This window comes from Hirundo rustica, chromosome 12 (genome assembly GCF_015227805.2).
Source record: "Hirundo rustica isolate bHirRus1 chromosome 12, bHirRus1.pri.v3, whole genome shotgun sequence".
NCBI lineage: Eukaryota > Metazoa > Chordata > Aves > Passeriformes > Hirundinidae > Hirundo > Hirundo rustica.
This window is the reverse complement of record NC_053461.1, coordinates 4,705,521-4,725,161: the sequence shown is the minus strand read 5'-3', so window position 1 is coordinate 4,725,161 and position 19,641 is coordinate 4,705,521. Positions and strand designations below refer to the sequence as shown.

At 40.7% G+C, this 19,641-nt stretch overlaps 1 protein-coding gene across 13 annotated transcripts in view; it reads left to right on the top strand.

Annotated features, from left to right (window-relative positions):
- Positions 1 to 19,641, top strand: part of PBRM1 (polybromo 1) — a 55,780-nt gene that overhangs the window by 10,068 nt on the left and 26,071 nt on the right. For 8 of the 13 annotated variants that reach the window (XM_040075873.2, XM_058422285.1, XM_040075871.2 and 5 more), the window contains 8 exons: positions 257 to 342; positions 2,811 to 2,909; positions 4,261 to 4,352; positions 8,519 to 8,735; positions 14,203 to 14,344; positions 14,817 to 14,914; positions 17,605 to 17,881; positions 18,667 to 18,772. In XM_040075873.2, the coding sequence (XP_039931807.1) occupies positions 257 to 342; positions 2,811 to 2,909; positions 4,261 to 4,352; positions 8,519 to 8,735; positions 14,203 to 14,344; positions 14,817 to 14,914; positions 17,605 to 17,881; positions 18,667 to 18,772 (1,117 nt within the window). The remainder of the gene's footprint in view (positions 1 to 256; positions 343 to 2,810; positions 2,910 to 4,260; positions 4,353 to 8,518; positions 8,736 to 14,202; positions 14,345 to 14,816; positions 14,915 to 17,604; positions 17,882 to 18,666; positions 18,773 to 19,641) is intronic. The other 5 variants (XM_040075879.2, XM_058422282.1, XM_058422286.1 and 2 more) reach the window with 1 other exon arrangement.

Genomic DNA, 19,641 nt, shown 5'->3' with positions numbered 1-19,641 from the left:
ATTGGGGTACAAAAATGACAAAAAATCAGCTTGAAACTGCTCAAGTCTTCTATTCAGTTTTTTCAGGCTACTGTAAAAATACTATGTGGGAGTATTTGAGGCAGACTTTGTTCCATGCTTCATTTTTCATACAAAATTGTTTTATATCTAAATGTAAAAAGAACTTAATTTTTTTTTAGATAGCTGGATATATCTGATTACAATAATTTTAACTTTCAACATTAAACAAACAAACAAAAAATCTTTTAATTGACAGGATGCAAATGCGATTAAAAAGATATTTAATATGAAAAAGGCTGAGATTGAGCACAGTGAGTTGGCCAAGTCAAGTCTCCGAATCAGGTACTGCAAATAGAGTTCTTTCTATAATCTCATATAAAAACCTCTACTCACATTCCCTTAATTGTTCTGTGGAGAGTATTGTGGGAAATAATGGCTCAAAACCTTAGTGTTGTTTTAAAAGTTGTACAGTGCTTCAAATACTTTTTGAAAGAAAGATTTTTTTTTCATTGAAATACTTCTGTGGTGAAATATTTTTGTGATGTACTTGATTATGAAAAATAGCGTCAGTGGATCTATAATGAGTTTTGGCCATCTTCCACCACATGTTAATAAGTTAATAACAGAAATTTTTTTTTTGTTTCATTGAAAAATGCTGGATGTTCTTGAACCTTGTTAGGAACTGAAACCAAAGGAGAGGTAGAAACATAGGAACAGAACCTTGGGCAAAAGATCTTTAGAGGGAAGTCCATTCCTGTTTGAAAAGCAATTTTAGCTGTGAAAAGAGGCACAGGAGCCTGAGGATCTGGATTTATGAATCAGTGAAGCAGAGATTTGGCCCTGAATATGCAGGTATAAAGCACTTGATGAGAGTTGATAGCTCTGTTTGTTTCATGGAATGATTTCACTTAGGAAACAGCATTTTCTTCCTGTGAAAATCCATTGTGTACAGAGAGGTGATCCAGTCATTATAAATGTTTCTTAACTGAATTGCAATTAAATTTCTTCTCCTCATACAAACGTTTACTTACGAGTAACACTCAAAAGTAGGTTTAGATATTATTTGCCAGTCCCAAACAAATTATCCCAAATAAATCAAGCAATGTCCTGCAAGCCATTCAGGGAGCTGGGAAACTCTTACAAGGTGAAATCTCTTTATATATTAGGGCTGTTTACAGGTATTTGGTGCTGGGAAACCACTGTTATCATTTCCTGAAACTGGAATCACTGTCACTGCCTTACTTAACTGGAAGGTAGTTTAATTTTTTCTGTGTATATGGTGTCAGTATTAAAAGCGTTGCCTAGGATTATTTTGTGAAAGAAGTGGAAGTTGCCTGGTTGATTTTTACTGCTTGGTGTTTTGAGAAGTGGCTTTTCTGGTTGGTTTATTCAGCATCAGCATCCTTCCCATGATGGGTGGATCATTGTTGGAGCATATAAAAATAAAAAGCAGAAATACTCTTTAAAGAGTAATTCCTGACACATAGGTGAATAATTTTCCTTCTTTGAAGTATGTGTAGTGGCAGAAGACTTTGATTCTACAGACACTGAACATAGACGTGTTTGCTTTGGAGTAACTGGAATTACACAGAGGCATAGAGGTTTTTCTGTTTAAATGGTGATTGTATTTTATTTTTCTCACTGTGTTGGCCATTGATGAAGCTCAGGATGTTAGGGCGTGTGTCATATTTATTTCTGAGGCTCAACGGTTTTTCTTTAAAATAAAGCTGAATGTGTAAGAAGGGATGACAGATAAATCACACTGATATTTGTTAGCTGAATTCCTCTCTTGCACTGCCAACCCGTTTCCACTTCTCAGCTGCCTTATTCTAGATGTTCTCTTGTGTTCTCAACAAACCTTCAATTCCTGAAGTAATCTGTCAGAATCATTGACAGCCCCCTTCTTTGTTTCTCAGCTTGGGGGGAAAAAATAATGCCTGAAGGTGGCTACAATAATGTCGGGCTCAATGCAGTAAAACTTGGGATAAGAAGGGTCATGAAAACCAAACCTTTCACCTGCTGTTATGTATTTCACTGGTTGCTTTTTCTATTGAACCAGTCTTCTTTTTTTAGTTGTTATTTCTTTCTCAAGAATCTGCTTCACAGAATCATTAGTTTCATTTAAATTCCTAAATGTTTGATTGTCCTAAAGGGGAGTTCTCCTTTACCTATTGCTGATTTGGGTAAAATTTCCTCATAAGTTCATTTCAAGTGCATTTTCTGTATTTTTCTTCTGAATTTACATCTCTTGGTTTTTTGTCATTGACGGTTCAAACTCAAATCATCATAGTGCTGCTAACCTAAGCTTTATATGTTGCCCCTGTGTCAAAAATGTTTTTTATTGCAGGGCTCATTGTCTCCTTTGCCATACTGAACAGCTCTTTGTGGGTGCATTTAACTGTTCTCCCTTGAAGTGGCAAAATTGAATTGCTTGATAATATGTCAACCAACTTGCCAGTGCCTTTAGGTGTTGATAAAACATGACTGGACCCGTATGATTGGCTTTATCTGGATTTTGTTGGTTGCTTTCACTGCTGTTTAGGCTGAGCTGTGAGTACAGCTATCAGTGCTTGAGCTAAACGTTACTTTCCTCTGACTTTATGAACAAAATCCATATAAATGCTGGAGCACTGAAAGGATCTCAGTGTTACTTATCTTTTAGCTTCCAGACATCTGTCTCGGAACTTTTTGGCTGATCTATCGAAGTGATTCTGTAAAAAGCTTTTTTTCTTGCTGCGTCTTTTCATGGGTTTATGGTGGGCCTGTTTCTTTTCCTCCCCCTTTCCTTGGCTTGCCTCTCCTGCCTTAAGGACTGCATCAAATTTGGCTGCTTCCAAGCTGACAGGTCCTTCCTCACAGGGTAAAGGCAGTGTTGGGGATGAGAGAAATTCTTCTAACAAATATTATCGGTAAGTAAATTGTGCCCTTGGAGGAAAAGCTGAGTCATCATCGCATGGAAATGCTAAATTTTGTTTGATTTTTCTTCCTCATACCAGCTGGGCTTTGGGTTAGGGTGAGGTTAATGCTGGTAACACCCTGACACTGTAGTTACTGCTCAGGCAGAGAACCTGGCTGTGGAAGTGCATCATGTAGGTGCTCATGCAGCAGCAGAGCAGCCGGGCTGGCTCAGCGTGCTGAGGCTGGAGCGGCTCAAATGGATCTGCACTGCCACTGGGGAGGTGAATTACAGCTCCAGGGGCACCTCAGGGCGCTGCAGGAGGATGTGCTCATGAGCCAGGTGGGGACTTGCACACCCTGTCTATGGTACTGCAATGAAAATGAGCCGGGTGACTTTTTGGGGAAAGAGGCAAAGCACAGCAAGGCCAGGAGCAGAAGTGGCTTCATCAGGCAGCAGCCCAGCACTGCACACCAGCAGGGACAGATGGAGCCCAAGGTCGTGCACTAAAGGAACTCAGTGGATGTTTTAGAGGGGTGGCCCACAGACTGAGGAAGTGATATCTGTGTGTTTGTGTCAAAAGGCAGGAAAGGATGTGTAGGAAAGTGTAGGGCCTGGGCATGCACTCAGCCCCATCTGCTTTTTCCCAGTCTTCACTTGGCCCCTGCAGGTCAAGGCTGAGCCTCTTTCTGGAGGTGCCTGAAGGGCTGATCTTGTAAAAGGGCAGAGAATGTCAGGCATAGCTCACATAGTGTGGTATGAAATAGTGTGCCCCAGGTTTGGGCCAAAAGAGAGGGATGCTGAAGAAGTCTTGGTGAGACCGTAGCTAGTTTAGATATCAGTTTACTGCACCTGAGAGGCACAGGAGGCTGCTTCATGTGCAGGCACTGTGTGTGCTGAAAATGCCAAAGGTGGGGATGAGGGAATGGGAGCAGATAGAAAATGCAGCTTTTAGTGTGCTGAATTCCTTCCTGCAGACAAATCCCAATAAAACAGGGTCAAATAACAAAGTTATTAATTGGGAGAGACTTCTTATCATTCCCCTTCTCTTGCAATTAATCAAATCCTCAAGTATACAAAATAGGACAGAAGGAAGTAGGCTGGAGCTCAGATTTCTGATTGTGTTGGATGGACCAGCTCATACAATAGAGGCAGACTCATGCTTGGTAAGAATTTCTTCTGTTAAAGGCTCCAGCCCTCTTTACTCAGGGCTGTGTTCCTGCTTATGGAGTCATGAGCTTCACTCGTTTGCTCACACACTCTGGGTGACTGTTAATGGTTAATGTATTAACCCTTTCCTCCTTTTTTTTCACTTTAATTTTTTTTTTTAATTTTAAAATTTCTTTACTTTTTCTCTTTCGTAGTAACAAAAGATCAGCCCAAGGGGATCGTTTATCAGCAATAACCATGGCTTTGCAATATGGATCAGAAAGTGATGAGGATGCAGCTTTGGCTGGTAGGATCTGAAACGCAGTTTCTTTATTCCTTTCATTAAAATGTTCACAATGAGCAAATCTGTAGAGCTTCTGATAAACACAGATACATTTATTTCAGAAATATTTTGCATACAGTGTGTAATTCCTTTGAATCTTACAGCTAGGTAGGACAGGGTAGGCCAAACTTGCTGGCATACTTTGAGTTTTCTCTGTGTTTCCAAGTATACTTACCCAAGCTTTAGGGAGCTGTTGCTTGGTTGTATTTCTTCTAAAATGGAACAGAAGAGGAGATACTGGAGAAAACATTGGGTGCTCCGTGCAGCAAAAGAGATTCGTAGTGCTGGAATTGTTTTCTTTGTTTATTTTTTTTTTGCTTACATTATTTCTTCATTGATGTTGCAAGATGCTTCTGTTCAATTTGTATTATTGGAGCATTTATTTCTTACCTGGTTATTGAACCATACTCCCCACAGTTCTCTAGTGGATGGGTATGTAGAATTTTTTGGATTTTAGGTTCGCTGTAGGATACGAAAGAAAAACAAAAGACTCCAAATATTTCAGAAGGCAAAGAGTATGGAAGGCTTTATTATCTAATTCTTACCACCTTCCATAAGGTGTTCTGATACAGACCCAACATGACTGGTGAACAGAAACAACACCTCTCTAATCCCATTGGTGAAACCAGAGAAACAGCAAAACACCACCTGGAGAGACTGTTTTGGGAAAGGAGAGTTGTTTTGCCAAGATTGTTTGGAGAAGAAGCTTTCTTGAGAAGTTTTCCCCTGGGAAACAATGGCTGCTAGCAGGCTAAAATTTCTTCAGACTTAGAAATATCAGGCCCCCATTTTAGCTCTTGCTGTAAGCAAAAGCATTTTGATCCTGGTTAGCTCACAGCTCAGTTATTGCTGCAGTGCAGCAGTTTTCTGGAAGGTGTGGGGGTATTTATTAGCTGGGTTTTGCTTGTTTCTTAGCTGTTACTTTTTCCAATGCTGTATAAATATGTAACTTTTTATGTTTTAGTCATTTAAATTCTTGCACTGATTGAAGCACTTTCAGGTGCCACCTTTGCTGTGGACACTACTGTAACTTTCATGGGACCTCTCTGTGTGTGAGACTTCTGCCTTGCTGCTGTTGAAGCTCTCCTATCTTTATTGCATTCACCTAAGAGGCAATGTTAATTTTTTTTGGCAGAATTGTCACCCCTGAGATTTTCTGTCCTTCCACTTGGACAACCCCATGCTGTCAGTCTCTGGGTGACCAGGGGTTTTGGTTTTTTTATTAATCGCTCTGCTGTCTCATTCTGTTTTCATTCCTCTAACACTTGTTAAAATAAATGAGAACAGGGCTCCATGGCTGAACATTAATAGAACTCTCTCCTTCTCGAAGCAGAGTACTGACTCTTCATGAGTTTCTTTGGTTGTAGCTGTTTCCTAAGCAATGAACAATATCAGTTTCCAAGTGAGAGTTTATCCTGACAGCTGCAGATAGTGTTTTGGTGTGATGGAGCTTGTAGAACGTTTCCAGCTCCAAGGAGCTTTGGCAGCTCCCTTGCTCCTCATTATAAGTCTACAGAGGCAGGCATAGGTGATCATTATGTATTAAATTTGTAAACAAGGGTGTTTAGTTCTTGCTGTATCATTTAGAGACGGTTTAAGACTGGACACTGCTTTTGTTTTTCCTGGCAGCCATATTCAGTTGGACATTGAGCATTCGTTGTTGTTCGGGTGCTTTGGGGCCACAGAGGAGACAGGGGGGTTTTTTGTGGTATCTGCAAACTGTAGTTGTGGTAACAGCAGCACAAAGGGGCAAGAACTGCCTGTCCCTCTCCTCTGCCAGCGCTTGCTGGGGATGTGGAACCTGGTGCTGCTGCACTATCAAGAATGTACAGCCTTGCATCACATTGTTTGCTCTGTAAGAACAATAATATTGTTGTTGCAAAAATAAGAATTTTTTCTCTTTTCTAGTCTGAATAATACATTATTCTTTGGCTCTTAAGAGAGATTCTTAATAACCTTAACAGAGTGGTTTCATACTATGAGGTCACTGTAATTTTCTAGATGTGTAGGAATATATGATATTTACACATCACTTTTAAAGAGCATGCACATCATAATGAAAATATTTATAGCTGTATATTATATAAATGTAAAATGCAGTAAAACTATAATACATAAACACCTTCATTTTAGTACATTTTAAAATTACTTATTAATATCTAATTTACATAGATTTCTTTTTAAGGAATGCCTTGTGTTCTACTTTCAACACAAAGAAAGTACATTTCTTATTTAGGGCATTGAACTGTTTTGTTGCTGGCTCACACAAAGAAGAGAACAGCAAATACTTGACTAGTCCCTTTATATTTTCTCTTCCTTAGAAACAAGTCATTCTGCATTTTCTGTTTGTTTCTTACTTTTTGGTGGAGCACTCAGAACTGAACAATTTGAGTAAACAGACCAAACTCTTTGAGTAAACTGGACCATAAACTGTTTTTGACACTTTACCTGGTTTCAGTGAGGCTCCAGTGGTTGGTTTCTCCCTGAGTTACTCTGTCCAGCTCCTGCTTTGCTGGCTGTGATGTAGCAGATGCTGGGTCATTAAGTGACGCTGATTGGCATTGTTAGGATAAAATGCCAGCTGGAAACCTGGTGGCAGAGAGCAGTGTTCTGTGTAGCTGAATTACCCAGTGGGTCGTGTGCCAGGCTGTCCCTCAGGCTGACAGAGGGGAAAAAGGGTGAATAATTTAACTCTAGCACGTGCAAAGCCACGTAGATTTTGTTATGTCAGCCTGCAAGGTACAAATTGCACTGTTTGTGCTACTTGGAAGTGTAGAAGAATTGGGCATTTATTTATTGCTTCCCATCCTGTGTTTCCAGTACCATTGTTCTCTCATTCCGGTTGGGTTTTGGTTGTTTATGTAATGTTTCTCCTCATTTTATCTGCAGTAAATGTTAGCCCTCCATAGCTTTTCTTTCATTCATCCTAATCCTGAAACAAGATAGCCAGAAAAGTTTGCGATGAGATTTTTAAATACTTAATATTAATTTTTTAGGCTTATTACATAATCACTGTAAAGCATTTATTTCTTCATTTGTTATATCACAGAATCACAGAATCACAGAATAATGAGGTTGGAAGAGACCTCTAAGATCATCAAGTCCAACCTATGCCTTAACACCTCAACTAGACTATAGCACTAAGTGCCATATCCAGTCTTTTTTTAAACACATCCAGAGATGGTGACTCCACCACCTCCCTGGGAAGACAATTCCAGTGCTTTATTATTCTTTCAGTGAAAAATTTTTCCCTAATATCTAACCTGTACCTTCCCTGACGTAGCTTGAGACTGTGTCCCCTTGTTCTGTCAGTTGCTGCCCGGTGGAAGAGACCGACCCCCACCTGTCTACAACCTCCCTTCAAGAAGTTGTAGAGAGTAATAAGGTCACCTCTAAGCCTCCTCTTCTCCAGGCTAAACAACCCCAGCTCCTTCAAACGTTCCTCATATGGCTTGTGTTCCAAGCCCCTCACCAGCCTTGTTGCCCTCCTCTGGACACGCTCAAGCATCTCAATATCCTTCCTAAACTGAGGGGCCCAGAACTGGACACAGCACTCAAGATGTGGTCTCACTAGTGCCGAGTACAGGGGAAGAATGGCCTCCCTACTCCTGCTGGTCACACAATTCCTAATGCAGGCCAGGATGCCATTGGCCTTCTTGGCCACCAAGGCACGTTGCTGGCTCATATCCAACCGGCTGTCGACCAGCACCCCCAGGTCCCTTTCCGCCTGAACACTGTCCAGCCACACCGACCCCAGCCTGTAACGCTGTAGGGGATTTTTGTGGCCAAAATGTAGAACTCGACACTTAGACTTATTAAACTTCATACTGTTGGACTCTGCCCATTCATCCAACAATATATATTAGAAGGGCATCATCAGGCTTTAGTGTCAATTTTTTCTGCTAAGCTTCACAATTTTGTATTGAGCTGTGATTAATATTGTCCAAAGGACTGCAATAAAGTGCCTTTTTTTCTTTTTTTTTTGTCTGCTTGAGGCTCATTAAGTAGTGTTGTGTCATTTTCTGAGGTGTGAATCTGAATACCAGAGCGAGATTTAGACCTTTATCCACCAAAAAACCCACTCTGAGCTGTCCTGCTGAGTTTGCTGCTTTTCCTTTCTCTCTGTGCAGCTGCTGCTCGCTATGAGGAGGGAGAGTCTGAAGCTGAGAGCATCACCTCCTTCATGGACACCTCTAGTCCTCTTTACCAGCTTTATGACACGGTTAGAAGCTGCCGCAACAACCAGGGCCAGCTCATCTCTGAACCCTTTTTCCACTTGCCCTCCAAGAAAAAGTATCCTGATTATTATCAGCAAATTAAAACACCCATTTCGTTGCAGCAGATCAGGTAAGAAAACAGAATGCAAACTGCATCTGGTGTGAAACTATTCAAGGGTTTCTTTTACTCCCAGAATCTTCTCTTAAGCTCAGGTTGTTGGCACCTAATGCAGTGTTTGCACCATCTCTCCTCTACATCTGGTTGCTGCTTGTTTCAGCTCAGTCTGCATTAATCTTTAGATCATCTGTGATACATGGCTGCTGGTGGGTTTATTTTTCATTGAATTTCGTTTGTAATGTGCCTGAAAATTGCCATATGTATAGTTCTGATGGCTAGGTGTGCAGCAGAGATGAAGATTTTTGCAGAACTCCTCATTTTTCTTTTTCCCTGACCATGATGGCTTGATCACCTCTTACTGCCATGTTTTTTAAGTTAATAGTCTTCGATGTGAATTGTAGGAAGATGGTTACAATTACAATCCCCCTGTGTAGCTCACTGTGTAGCTGTGGAAAATAATTATTTTCATGATGATGTAGCTGGTCTGGACTGAAGCCAGCAGTTCACCATTTATAAATCAGTGAGCCACGAAAGGTCCCTGAGCTGCCAGAGTGCACTTGTCAGATTAAAGACAGGAGTGAAGTGAGCAGTGTCGTTCTTTAGTGGCTCAAGATAATCCAGTGTGATGGGTGTGAGCAGGGTCCTGGGAGCATTAATTAGGCTTTAATGGTGCTGCCCAGGCCTCCTGCCCACTGGGGCTCCAGGCCCTGCCTGAGCCACACCCTGGGAGCACCAGCCCTTCAGCTTCAGTGAGGGAGCACTGGAGCCTCCCACTGCTCATCCCTTTGTAATCCGGGTCTGTGCATTTTAGTTATCCATAATACAGTCTGTCAGACTTGATGTAACTGTTGAATGAGCAGTGTCTTTGTTAAATCAGAAGCTAATAAAGCTGCTTTTTTGAGTTTTTTTATCTTGTCAGGGGGTGTTTTGCATGTTCTGGGGAATAAAAGCTGCCATACTGGTTAACTCTCCATCAGTGGCTTTGAAGTGTTTTTTTCTTATGTTTTAGTACAGCTATAATAGTGGCAGAGAAAGTGTCTTGCCTTGAAAAAAGCACAAAATGTACTTGATGAAAAAAACAGTGAACTGGAGAAGAATCATTGACAGTTTGTGCCTGAATGTACCTAAAAGTATTGGCTCAAATTATATATAAACAGATTTGTTTGGGAGAGATTTTCCATTAAAAATACCCTTGATGTCAGTTATAGAACAAATCACTTGCCATAGAGAGGCAGCTGCATTTCTGCTTTCCTTACAGCGTAGGCAGGTTGCATCTGGCTGTGTGAGCAGCACAGAAATTCCATACAAATGTACGGAGAAGTGTAGAAAAAAGTAATTTGACTTACTGCCTGGGGGTGTAGGAAATAAAAAAAGGGAACAGCCAGGCTTTTTAGAAATAGCGTTTGAGGCTCACAGATTAAAGTACATTGTTTGTAGGAGTCTAGCTTCCTGCAAATTCTGAAATTCAGCTGTCTTGTAAATTACCTTGTAACCTTCAGTTCTTGCTGTACCTGGAAAGCCTTGAAGTCATGCCTATGTACACTTAATTGATGTGCTTTAGGGAAAGCTGAAGCATCATGGCTTTTCTGCTACAGCTGATATGCCTTTAGGTATTCAAAACAGCCACTCATTAGGGATGGAGATTGTTTGTGGGGTTTGAGGTGTTTGGTTTTCTAGGTTTTTTTTTTCCTTCTTTTCTTGTGGTGGTGGGGTTTTTATGGTGTTTGGTGGTTTGGGGACTTCTACACTTCCATTTTTTTGAGATGTACATAAATAAAGCATATCTTCTGTTCCCAGAGGGGGAGAGAAAAGTTTAGTGTCCCAGTGAAAAGCTGAAGGAGGTGGAGTGAAGCCTGCCATTCCTGTTTCATGTCTGTTCGGCTCTGGCATCTGGCTGCCTCAGCTGTCCTGCCAGAGTGAGCTGTGAAATGTGTGGCTGTTGCAAATTTTACAGCTAGGCATGTGTTTTAGGAGGGATTGTGTGTGCTGAATGCAGGAAAAGTCTTTAAAAGAGTACACAATTTCCAGAGGGAGTGTGTGAGTGTGTGTTGGTTCAGTGAGGTTTTACCTCTCCAGCCTCTCAGTCCCTTTGAGTGTTATGAACCTCAGGCATTTGAGCTGAGTGCTCCTCCTGAGCTGCTCCTGGGTGTGGGAGGGAATCATGCTGATGGCTTTTAGTCCTCTCCTAATTTCCTTCTGGCTTGCTGTTCACAGAATAGCTGAGGCTGGAAGGGAGACCAGCCCTGAGCCTGGCTGTGGCAGGGTCACCCACAGCCTCGTGTCCAGGGCACTGTCCAGTCAGGTTTGGATGATCTCCACAGATGGAGACTCCACATCCTCCCAGGGCAACCAGTGCCAGTGTTTGACCACCCTCAGGGTAAAAACCACTTGTGTTCAGCTGAAATTCCCCCTGTTTCCATTTGTTCCGCTCGCCTCTTGTCCAGTCAGTGCACAGCCTGGCTGCCCCCTCATTCTCTCCCACCAGGTGTTCAGCACATCGATGAGAATTCCCTGCCTCGAAGGGGCAAAGCTCAGAGCTGGAGAGCAAGAAAATGCTGTTTAAAAACAAAGGCACGGTGCTGTCAAGGCTAAAAAAGTGCCTAATGCCAAGCTGACATTGCTGGGGAAGAGTCGTTCTGTTAATTGCAAATAACCACAGGAGCAGTCAGGAAATGATGCAGGACAATCTGTTCAGTTACCGAGTGCACGAGTGCTGGATCCTGGCAGGTTTGCAAGAACCCTGGTCCTTATTAAATTTTACAGTGCTGAGATGTATGATCCCCAAGGCAAGTGGGTCAGGCTTTTCTGTAGCAGAGGAGGAAGGTGTGCCAGGGAATTCCCTGGCAGCAGCTCTCTCTGAAACACATGTGGGAGTACAGGCACTGAAATTGGTGTCTTCACGACACACCCTGGTGTCTTGTGCTCCTGGAGCTGCAGCTGAGGTTTAAAAATGTGCGGGGATCTGGTGTAAAACACACGGGTTTGTGTGATAGCTCCTTCTCGGGGAATTCAGATGAGTTTTGCTTATGAGTGTGACCCTTTTTGGACAATGCTCTGTGACACAAGGATCGAAATGTTGCATTTTTGTGATGGGTTGAGGTTCTCTTGAATTCTGTGGTGGCTCTTGGTGGTTTTGCATTAGTTATAAATGGTTTGAGTGGAGGTTATAGTAAATGCCATCGCTTGGTTAAGCATATTTTGCCATATAACTTAAGCAGTTTTAGCAATATTGCAAATCAAGGAGTGGAACTCATTTTTAAATAGTAGAGACTGGTGCCTGGGCTAGAGTTTGAAGGGTTTATGAAGAACTTCTGTGGTTTTGTTTGTTTGATTTATGAATGAGTCAATTGGGATGAGAAAATAATGTCCCTAATATTTTGAATACATTGTAAATTTTCACTTTATCTGAGATTTAGGAGTCCTTTCATTCCTTTTGTCACTTAATGTAACTTTTATTTGGTGAATATTGTATGTTTTTGAAATCTCCTGTTTATGTGACCAGTTTTTCTACCTCAGCAAGTACTTTCAGTGCACGTTCTATGTAAGACCTTTATGAAATCACAGGTTCAAGTAAAAAAGGTTCCCAATGTATTTTATAAGATTGTTATCTTCCATAGGACATTTGTCAAATGCATCTCTTGATCCCACTCATTCTTTGTTAGTGGGTTGATTTTCCCTGAAGACGCAGGACTAGCACTTCACAATTTCTGAATAAAAGAAAATAAGTTGCATAACTGATCTTAACCTGGTGTTTGAATTTTTGCAGTAGGAAATTTTTAGGCTGTTTTTCTAATAAATGGATCTTTTGGTTATATGGAAGGAGTATGTCTCACCTTCAGTCCTTCCAGATATTCCACCTGGAAGGACTGATGAGTTTGTAGTAGACATTTTAGGGAGTTGAGTTCCAATTTACAGTATTCTTTTAATTAATGTTCTGATTTCAACCAAATTAAATGTCATGCCAGTGTTGTTTTGGGCTTAGTGCTCATATGAAACTGTAGCCTTACTTTTAAACTTTTTTTTTTTCTCATTTTGCAAAGGTAATTTTGTTTCAAAGGAAATTCTTTCTAGTTTTACTCATGCTTTCAGGTACAGTTATGTCCCTGTCAATAGTTTTAACAGAAATTTCTCTTAGTTTCTAGTATATAATTTGTGTTATCTTGGCAGTGGCTTTCTGTAGAGCCATGGGCATGGTTAGTTTCAGCCTCATTTTGTGAAATAAACTGATGTTTGTAACATCCATTCATCCCAAGATAGGTGAGATGGCTTGTTAAAAATTTATTGTGATGCTGCACTTCATCCTCTAATTCCAGGGAAGTCATGATGCTTGAGTTCTGTTGAGCTTGAGTGTAATTAAATCAGTACAAAGTACGTATGTAAATAACCTACCTAATTAATCATCCTATTGTTTGCTGACAGCACCTACAGAGAATGGTAGGAGAGGAGATTCTTTGCAGGCTGGAACAGGATTACTTCTGTGCCTGTACACTTTTCATTCCTCGTGTCCCTGGAAGATATCACCTTTCAAACCACTCAAAGTCTGGATTTTTACTTTTGTTTCGGGCCTTTGATGAACACAGCTGTGAATGTAAATTGTTTGCTTAAAATCAGATGGCCTGCACCTTGATTGTTGGGGATTGGATAGGCAAATGGTGGTAGGAGCAAGCTTGGGACAGGACTGCTTTATGTTAAATTTATTTTGTGGTAGTGATAATGATCAAGCAGGGATAATGATCAGTGCTGCAGAAACCAGAGCGGGTTTAAAGGTGGTGTGTGACTGGTGAATGTGCCAGGCAGGAGGGTGGCGAAGCTGTGGTGCAGCTGTGACAGACTTTGGGGCTTGTGCTGCTGCAGATTAATATTTTCTGCTGTGTGTAATGAAATGGTGGAAGGTTTAATAAAAGTTGGCTAGAACTTTCAGCTTTGTGCAAGAAAACACATTAAGTTAAGCATTAACTCGTGTTGATTCATGTGTTTAGCGTATGAAAAATGACTTTTTGTTGTTGGTACTCCTCTTGTAACTGTTTTCACGTGAAGTGCACTTTGCACTTATCACCAATCAGGTGTTTTTTTAAGAGAAGGCACAAATTGGAGGGTTTAACATAAGAGGTGCTGGGTGCTTTTGGCCCTCACTGAAGATGAGTGGAATTGATGGAGGGAAGGCAGCGTTTGGGATTGTGCAGAGCTGGCCTGGCTTGAGGTCAGGCTGTGCTGCTGCCTCACCTGTAACATCTCACCCGAGTATGAAAGCAGGACTTCAGTCTCTACAACTTGCAAAATTACTGAAATCTTTCTTGGAGGAGATATGTTTCCCTAATATAATTACAAGTAGAAGATGTTACTAGAGAATCCAAAAGTAAATCCCATTTCTGTAGTTAGAGCTCTTCGACTATTGATTTATCATGAAAATGAGGACATTAAAGAACTGCTTTGCACTGTGTAACTAGTGAAATAGCTAACTGGTATTTCTCTTTTGCAGAACCAAGCTGAAGAACCACGAGTACGAAACTTTAGATCAGTTGGAGGCTGATCTGAATTTGATGTTTGAAAATGCCAAGCGCTACAACGTCCCCAACTCTGCCATCTATAAAAGAGTGCTGAAAATGCAGCAGGTTATGCAGGTATGTGGAGGAGAACCAGCAGAAGGCTATAACTTCACATGTAAATTTATTTCCCTAATGGATATTTTTCCAAATTAATTTTTAACTAGACCTTATTTGCAGAAGTATTTTCTTGCTTAGGGGGAAGCATGGGAATGGAGAGCATCATGAAGTGATTTTTCCTCGGCACGTTTGCTGCCTTCTGTGATTTCTTTCAGTCACTTTATTCCTTACTGTGACTCCTGACCTAATTAAATAGTGAGAAAATTGATGATGTAGGGTTTTTTTAGAGTTTGCGTGTAATTGAATAAGGCTGAAACCTTTCAGATTTCATTAAGTGTTCCAGCTACGCGCTGTAGTCTGAAATGGCATTGTTTTCAAATTGGTTCCTCGAAAGTTGATCTGTCAGTTAGAAAGAGTTATACTGCTCTTTAATTCTGTTCTGGAAGTGTCCAGCAGTGAGTTTGGCTTCAGGGGTTTGTTCTTTTTTCAGGCAAAGAAGAAGGAGCTTGCTAGGAGAGATGACATTGAGGATGGGGACAGCATGATTTCTTCTGCTACGTCTGATACTGGAAGCTCGAAAAGGAAAAGGTATCTGCTGTAGTTCCTGCAAGCCATTAACATTGCTGCATCTCTTTTTGTTAAAGACAGTATTAAACCATGGTTTTTGGCATTTGTGTAAGGTTTGTAATTCTGAAACATCATTAAGTGTTGGTCCCAATTAATTCAAAACTATTTGCTGACTATTATTTCCCTAGTTTGGTATATTAGTTGGCAGTTGTCAACATCAGTTCAGTAAGTAAAATGGGCACTGTAATTGCACTGAATTAGGTGATTTTGTCAATGGATTTCAGGATTTTGGGGGAGGGGAGGTTGTTTTATTTTACCCTGACAAATAGATAAACTGGTTATAGGAAGTTGATTACTTAGGGTCCTGTAACATAAACTGAATTCCTGGTGATTTGCAATAGACTCTTCTCCTGAGCCATAATGATGGCTTATGGAAGGTATTCTTTATGGTGATAGTTGTTTTGTAATTAGTGCTAGTGAGGCATTTCACTCCCACAAGAGGTCGTTTCTCCAGTCTGCTTTATGGTGTCATTTGAAATAAATTCCAGTTCAGATAATACTATTGCCGTGGTAGCAACAGCCAGTGTAAAATTGCAATTCAGCATCTTTCTTTGGTGTTGCTTATGAACATTGGCTTCCTGGATATTTGTTTATTTTGTCAGAGGAACAACAGTTGTGGGGGGAGGAGGGGAATGGAGCAGAGCATCAGCAAAGGATCACTGAAGAACAATCAAATAATTGCAAAAATGTACACTCATTAAAAATCTTCAGAGAGAAAATATGAGCATGGATTTAAGGAGGTGATGCAGTCTAGGGATGCTGGGAAGAAGAAATGTAAGGGAAAGGAAAGGCAGACCGTAGAATCAAGTAATCAAGAAGGAACAAACTGCAAAAATTGGTAGCTTTGTGATCTTCAGTTTCAAAAAGAAGTACTAACCTAATCAAGCGAGTCAAATTGTCATCAGTGAGCTTTAATCCTGTGTTGCTTTTGATCACCTTGTGCCAGACAGCACTGAAATGCTTAAAAGGAAAAACTCTGTCAGGCCTTGTCATCTCAGAACAATAAAAGAGGGAAGGGAAGAAGGGATTTCCCATGTTCATAGGCAAGGGAGATCAGAAAGATGCCTGAGGAGCGCCTGAAAATGCTTTTGATGTTGTTAGTTCGGTACTTGTTATCCATTCACTTCCAGAATGATAGCAAGGAAAAGAAGATCATGAATGCTGCTGATCACAGAAATGAAGCAGTGAGATGAATTCCTAAATGTTGCTGGAACAGGAAACCTATAACCCATGCAAAATTCATCCTATTGGGAAAATACCAGTTACCCAGAAGAAAGTTGTTTGAATGTCCCCTTTTATGTATCAGAGGCATGACACCAACCTTGAGCATTGGCAGGCTTTTTGCTGTTTCTGCTTTGGTTTTGCTTTGCCTGTGTCTGTTGAAATAAGTGAGAAAAACCTGGAAACTCGTTAAAACGGGGAATTTGGCAGCATGTCTGTGTTCTGGCATTGCTCACCTGCTAGTGCGAACAGCTAACCAATATCTGCCAACAGTGGTAATTATTAGCCTATAGAACATATATTTTGAGGTTTTTTGTTGTTAAGTTATCTTCAGTTATTTCGTTGATCTCACCAAGGGTTAAGAGCTATCTGAGGCATGAGACTATGCTGAATTAGCTGTATTTTAAATGTGTGATGAAAAGATCCACATCATGGGAAATCTGTGTTGCAGTTTGGTTTCTAACAAGTTGTTTCGGGATATTCTGCAATTGAAGGTAGTTTTTGTGGTGGTGGTTGTTGTCTCTGCAGATAATATAATAGTCAAAGTTGTAACTACCTGAATAAGTCTTAAGGAGATGGCAGGTTGGAAGCCTGTTTAAAAGTGCTTTGTAGTGAGTGTATTGCTGAGTGCCACAGTATCTGAGCTGGTACTATACATTATTGACATAAATCTTCTTCTCCCTTGCTTGATTTGCTTATAGGCTAGGTACTGTGTGTGCAGAGAGCCATGTCCTGTTTTGTGATAAGCTGTGGCTTGGTTGTGCTGTCAGATTCCTTGAGATAACCATGACAGCTACACAAAAGATGACTGTAATATTTGTGGGGATAGCACATACCATTTTTTACCTGGGTTTGCAGCCTTGGTGAGCTTTATTGACTTCAGACTTCATTTGGATTGACAGATATTTAAGCAATTCTTTCTACTACATCCTTGATGTCCTTACTTGGTACTGAAGAATGTACAAAATTACTCTGAGATAAATAGCTGATGTCTTTGATATTGTGTGTTCACCAGAAATAATCGTGAAGGTTCTGACTGGAGGTTTTCACCCTGTTCACTCTGGATCTCGAGCTCTTGGATTCAGAGGCCTGATCCTGGCTGGTCTGTTTTCTCTGCAGCTGGAAAGTGCTCAGAGCTCTTTGTGGCCTTTACACTTTGAAAAATGAGTTAGTTTGTTTATTTTGTAGAACACTAGAACTGAAGGCCGATGAGAGAACAATCATCTTGAAGAATTGTTTTCTGTGTCAGGCTCCTGGTTATGATGCTGCTGTCATTTGCAAATTCTAGCGCACTGTCTTAATGTTGAACTTCTTGTGTGTGTTTAGGTGGTTCTGGTTGTTTCTTCACGGTATACCATTTTGATATTAGTGTTGGAAGTGGGGGTGAGTGACATTTATTCTTTTCCTTTGTGTCCTTCTTAACCTGACAGTAAAAAGAACATACGAAAGCAGCGGATGAAGATCTTGTACAACGCGGTTCTGGAAGCTCGAGAGCCCGGCACAGGCAGGCGGCTCTGTGACCTGTTCATGGTTAAACCATCCAAAAAGGACTATCCAGACTATTACAAAATTATCCTGGAGCCGATGGACTTGAAGATGATAGAGCACAACATCCGCAACGACAAGTACGCGGCGGAGGAGGCCATGATTGAGGACATGAAGCTCATGTTCCGCAACGCCAGGCATTACAACGAGGAGGGCTCCCAGGTACTCACCTGGTCAGCAGCCACAAACTGCTGTTAGGATGGTGTAACTTGGACTGTTACTCTAATTATTTATTGTAGTTGTTTATTGAACTAAGGTAGAAATTCTCAGAACTTTTGAGAAAGGATGTCTTAGAAGGAAAACAGCGTTGTTTTCATGGAAGAGGAGAGTGTGGGATATCAGACTAGAAGGCCCAATTTTTTTAGATCAGCAAAATGAGTCTGGAAGGAATGTGCTCTTTATTTACAAGTATTTTGTTGAGTGTGTCTGTATTGTGATGTTTCTCAGGCAGCAAGAATGATGTGAAACAGGGTGGTGATGAGAAACCTCCAGCTGGTTCTGATAAGGAGCTTGATCAGCACAAGACTTCATCACTAGGGTTGGGTTTGAAGACCCCAGGGCTGCTCTAGTCCTTTGTACCTTGATGGAATCACAGTGGTTCAAGGGATCTTTCAGTGCTCAGCAGAAGGGTTTGATGAGGAAGTTGATAACACAGCTGCTCCCTGCCATTTTGTAGTCTTTGGAATAGAAATACAGCTTAATTGGATATTTTCTTCAACATTTGTAGTTCCCTGATTTACATGGTGTCATCAGTTCTGTTTATCTTTGCAAGTCAGTTAAAAAGAGAGGCTTATTTCTCGAATGTACACCTTAAATAAAATACTCAGTTTTACTTTCAGCTTTTCCAAACTAACATTTAAGTGTTTCTTAGGAGCTAGTTCTAAACTAGTCTAAACACAGTCAAAACCTTGTTTTGGTTGGGTTTTGATTACTTTACTGATTAACAGGTGTACAATGATGCCCATATGCTGGAAAAGATCCTTAAAGAAAAAAGGAAAGAGCTGGGACCCTTGGCTGAAGATGATGATGTTGCATCCCCTAAACTAAAGCTAAGTAAGACAACCTTGTGCATTGCCTTGTCTCATTTCAATACTTAAAACACAATACGGGTGAAGAGATCTTCCTTTTAGAATAGACCTGTTCTGCACAGTTGTTAACACTGACAAGGAAAGCAGAGTTCTATTTTCAAAATCTTGATAGCAATGGCATATCTGTATTTTACAATAGAATTAAGTTGTTGCATGTAGTGATTCCTAAGAAAAGTAACTTAGAGTAGAGAAAAAAGACTTGAGAATGGGTGGAAGGATTAAGATTTAGTCACATAGTGTTACCCAGATGTTAAATGGTGCATTATGTGCTCAGTTAAATAAGGGGCTTCTCAGATTGAGTAAATCTCTTCATTTCTCTGGTTAAATGTCTGGGATTTCCAAAGAATGATAAAAAAAAAAAGTTAACTTAGTTTGACAGATTATTGAGAGCCATGAAAAACATGGAAATGAAGTTTGCCACGTCTGTTCCTCGAGCTGTTGCCCTTACAAACTTGCTACTATTCAAATCTTATGTTCTCCTAATAGGTGTTCAGAGCTGAACAAACTGAGATGGATAAAATTGCACAAAAACCTTAAAGAAAATAACTGCACACAGTCCTCTTGCAAATTAAATGTGCAGCTCCTAGGTAAATTACAGGTATAGAGAACTCTCAGGCAGAGTCTGTGCAGTGCAGTAACAGAGATCCTGAGTTAATCAAAAAGCCAACCTGATAATCCCATGGGAGGCCTTAATTTCCATTTCACTTGTAATAATCCTTTCTAATTTGGCATAAACATGTCATAAAGGAATCTGATATTTTGAATACTTAACATTAGCGATAGGAAAACCCCTGTGATTACGGGATTTTTAACAGCTGTAGAGACAAATTCATG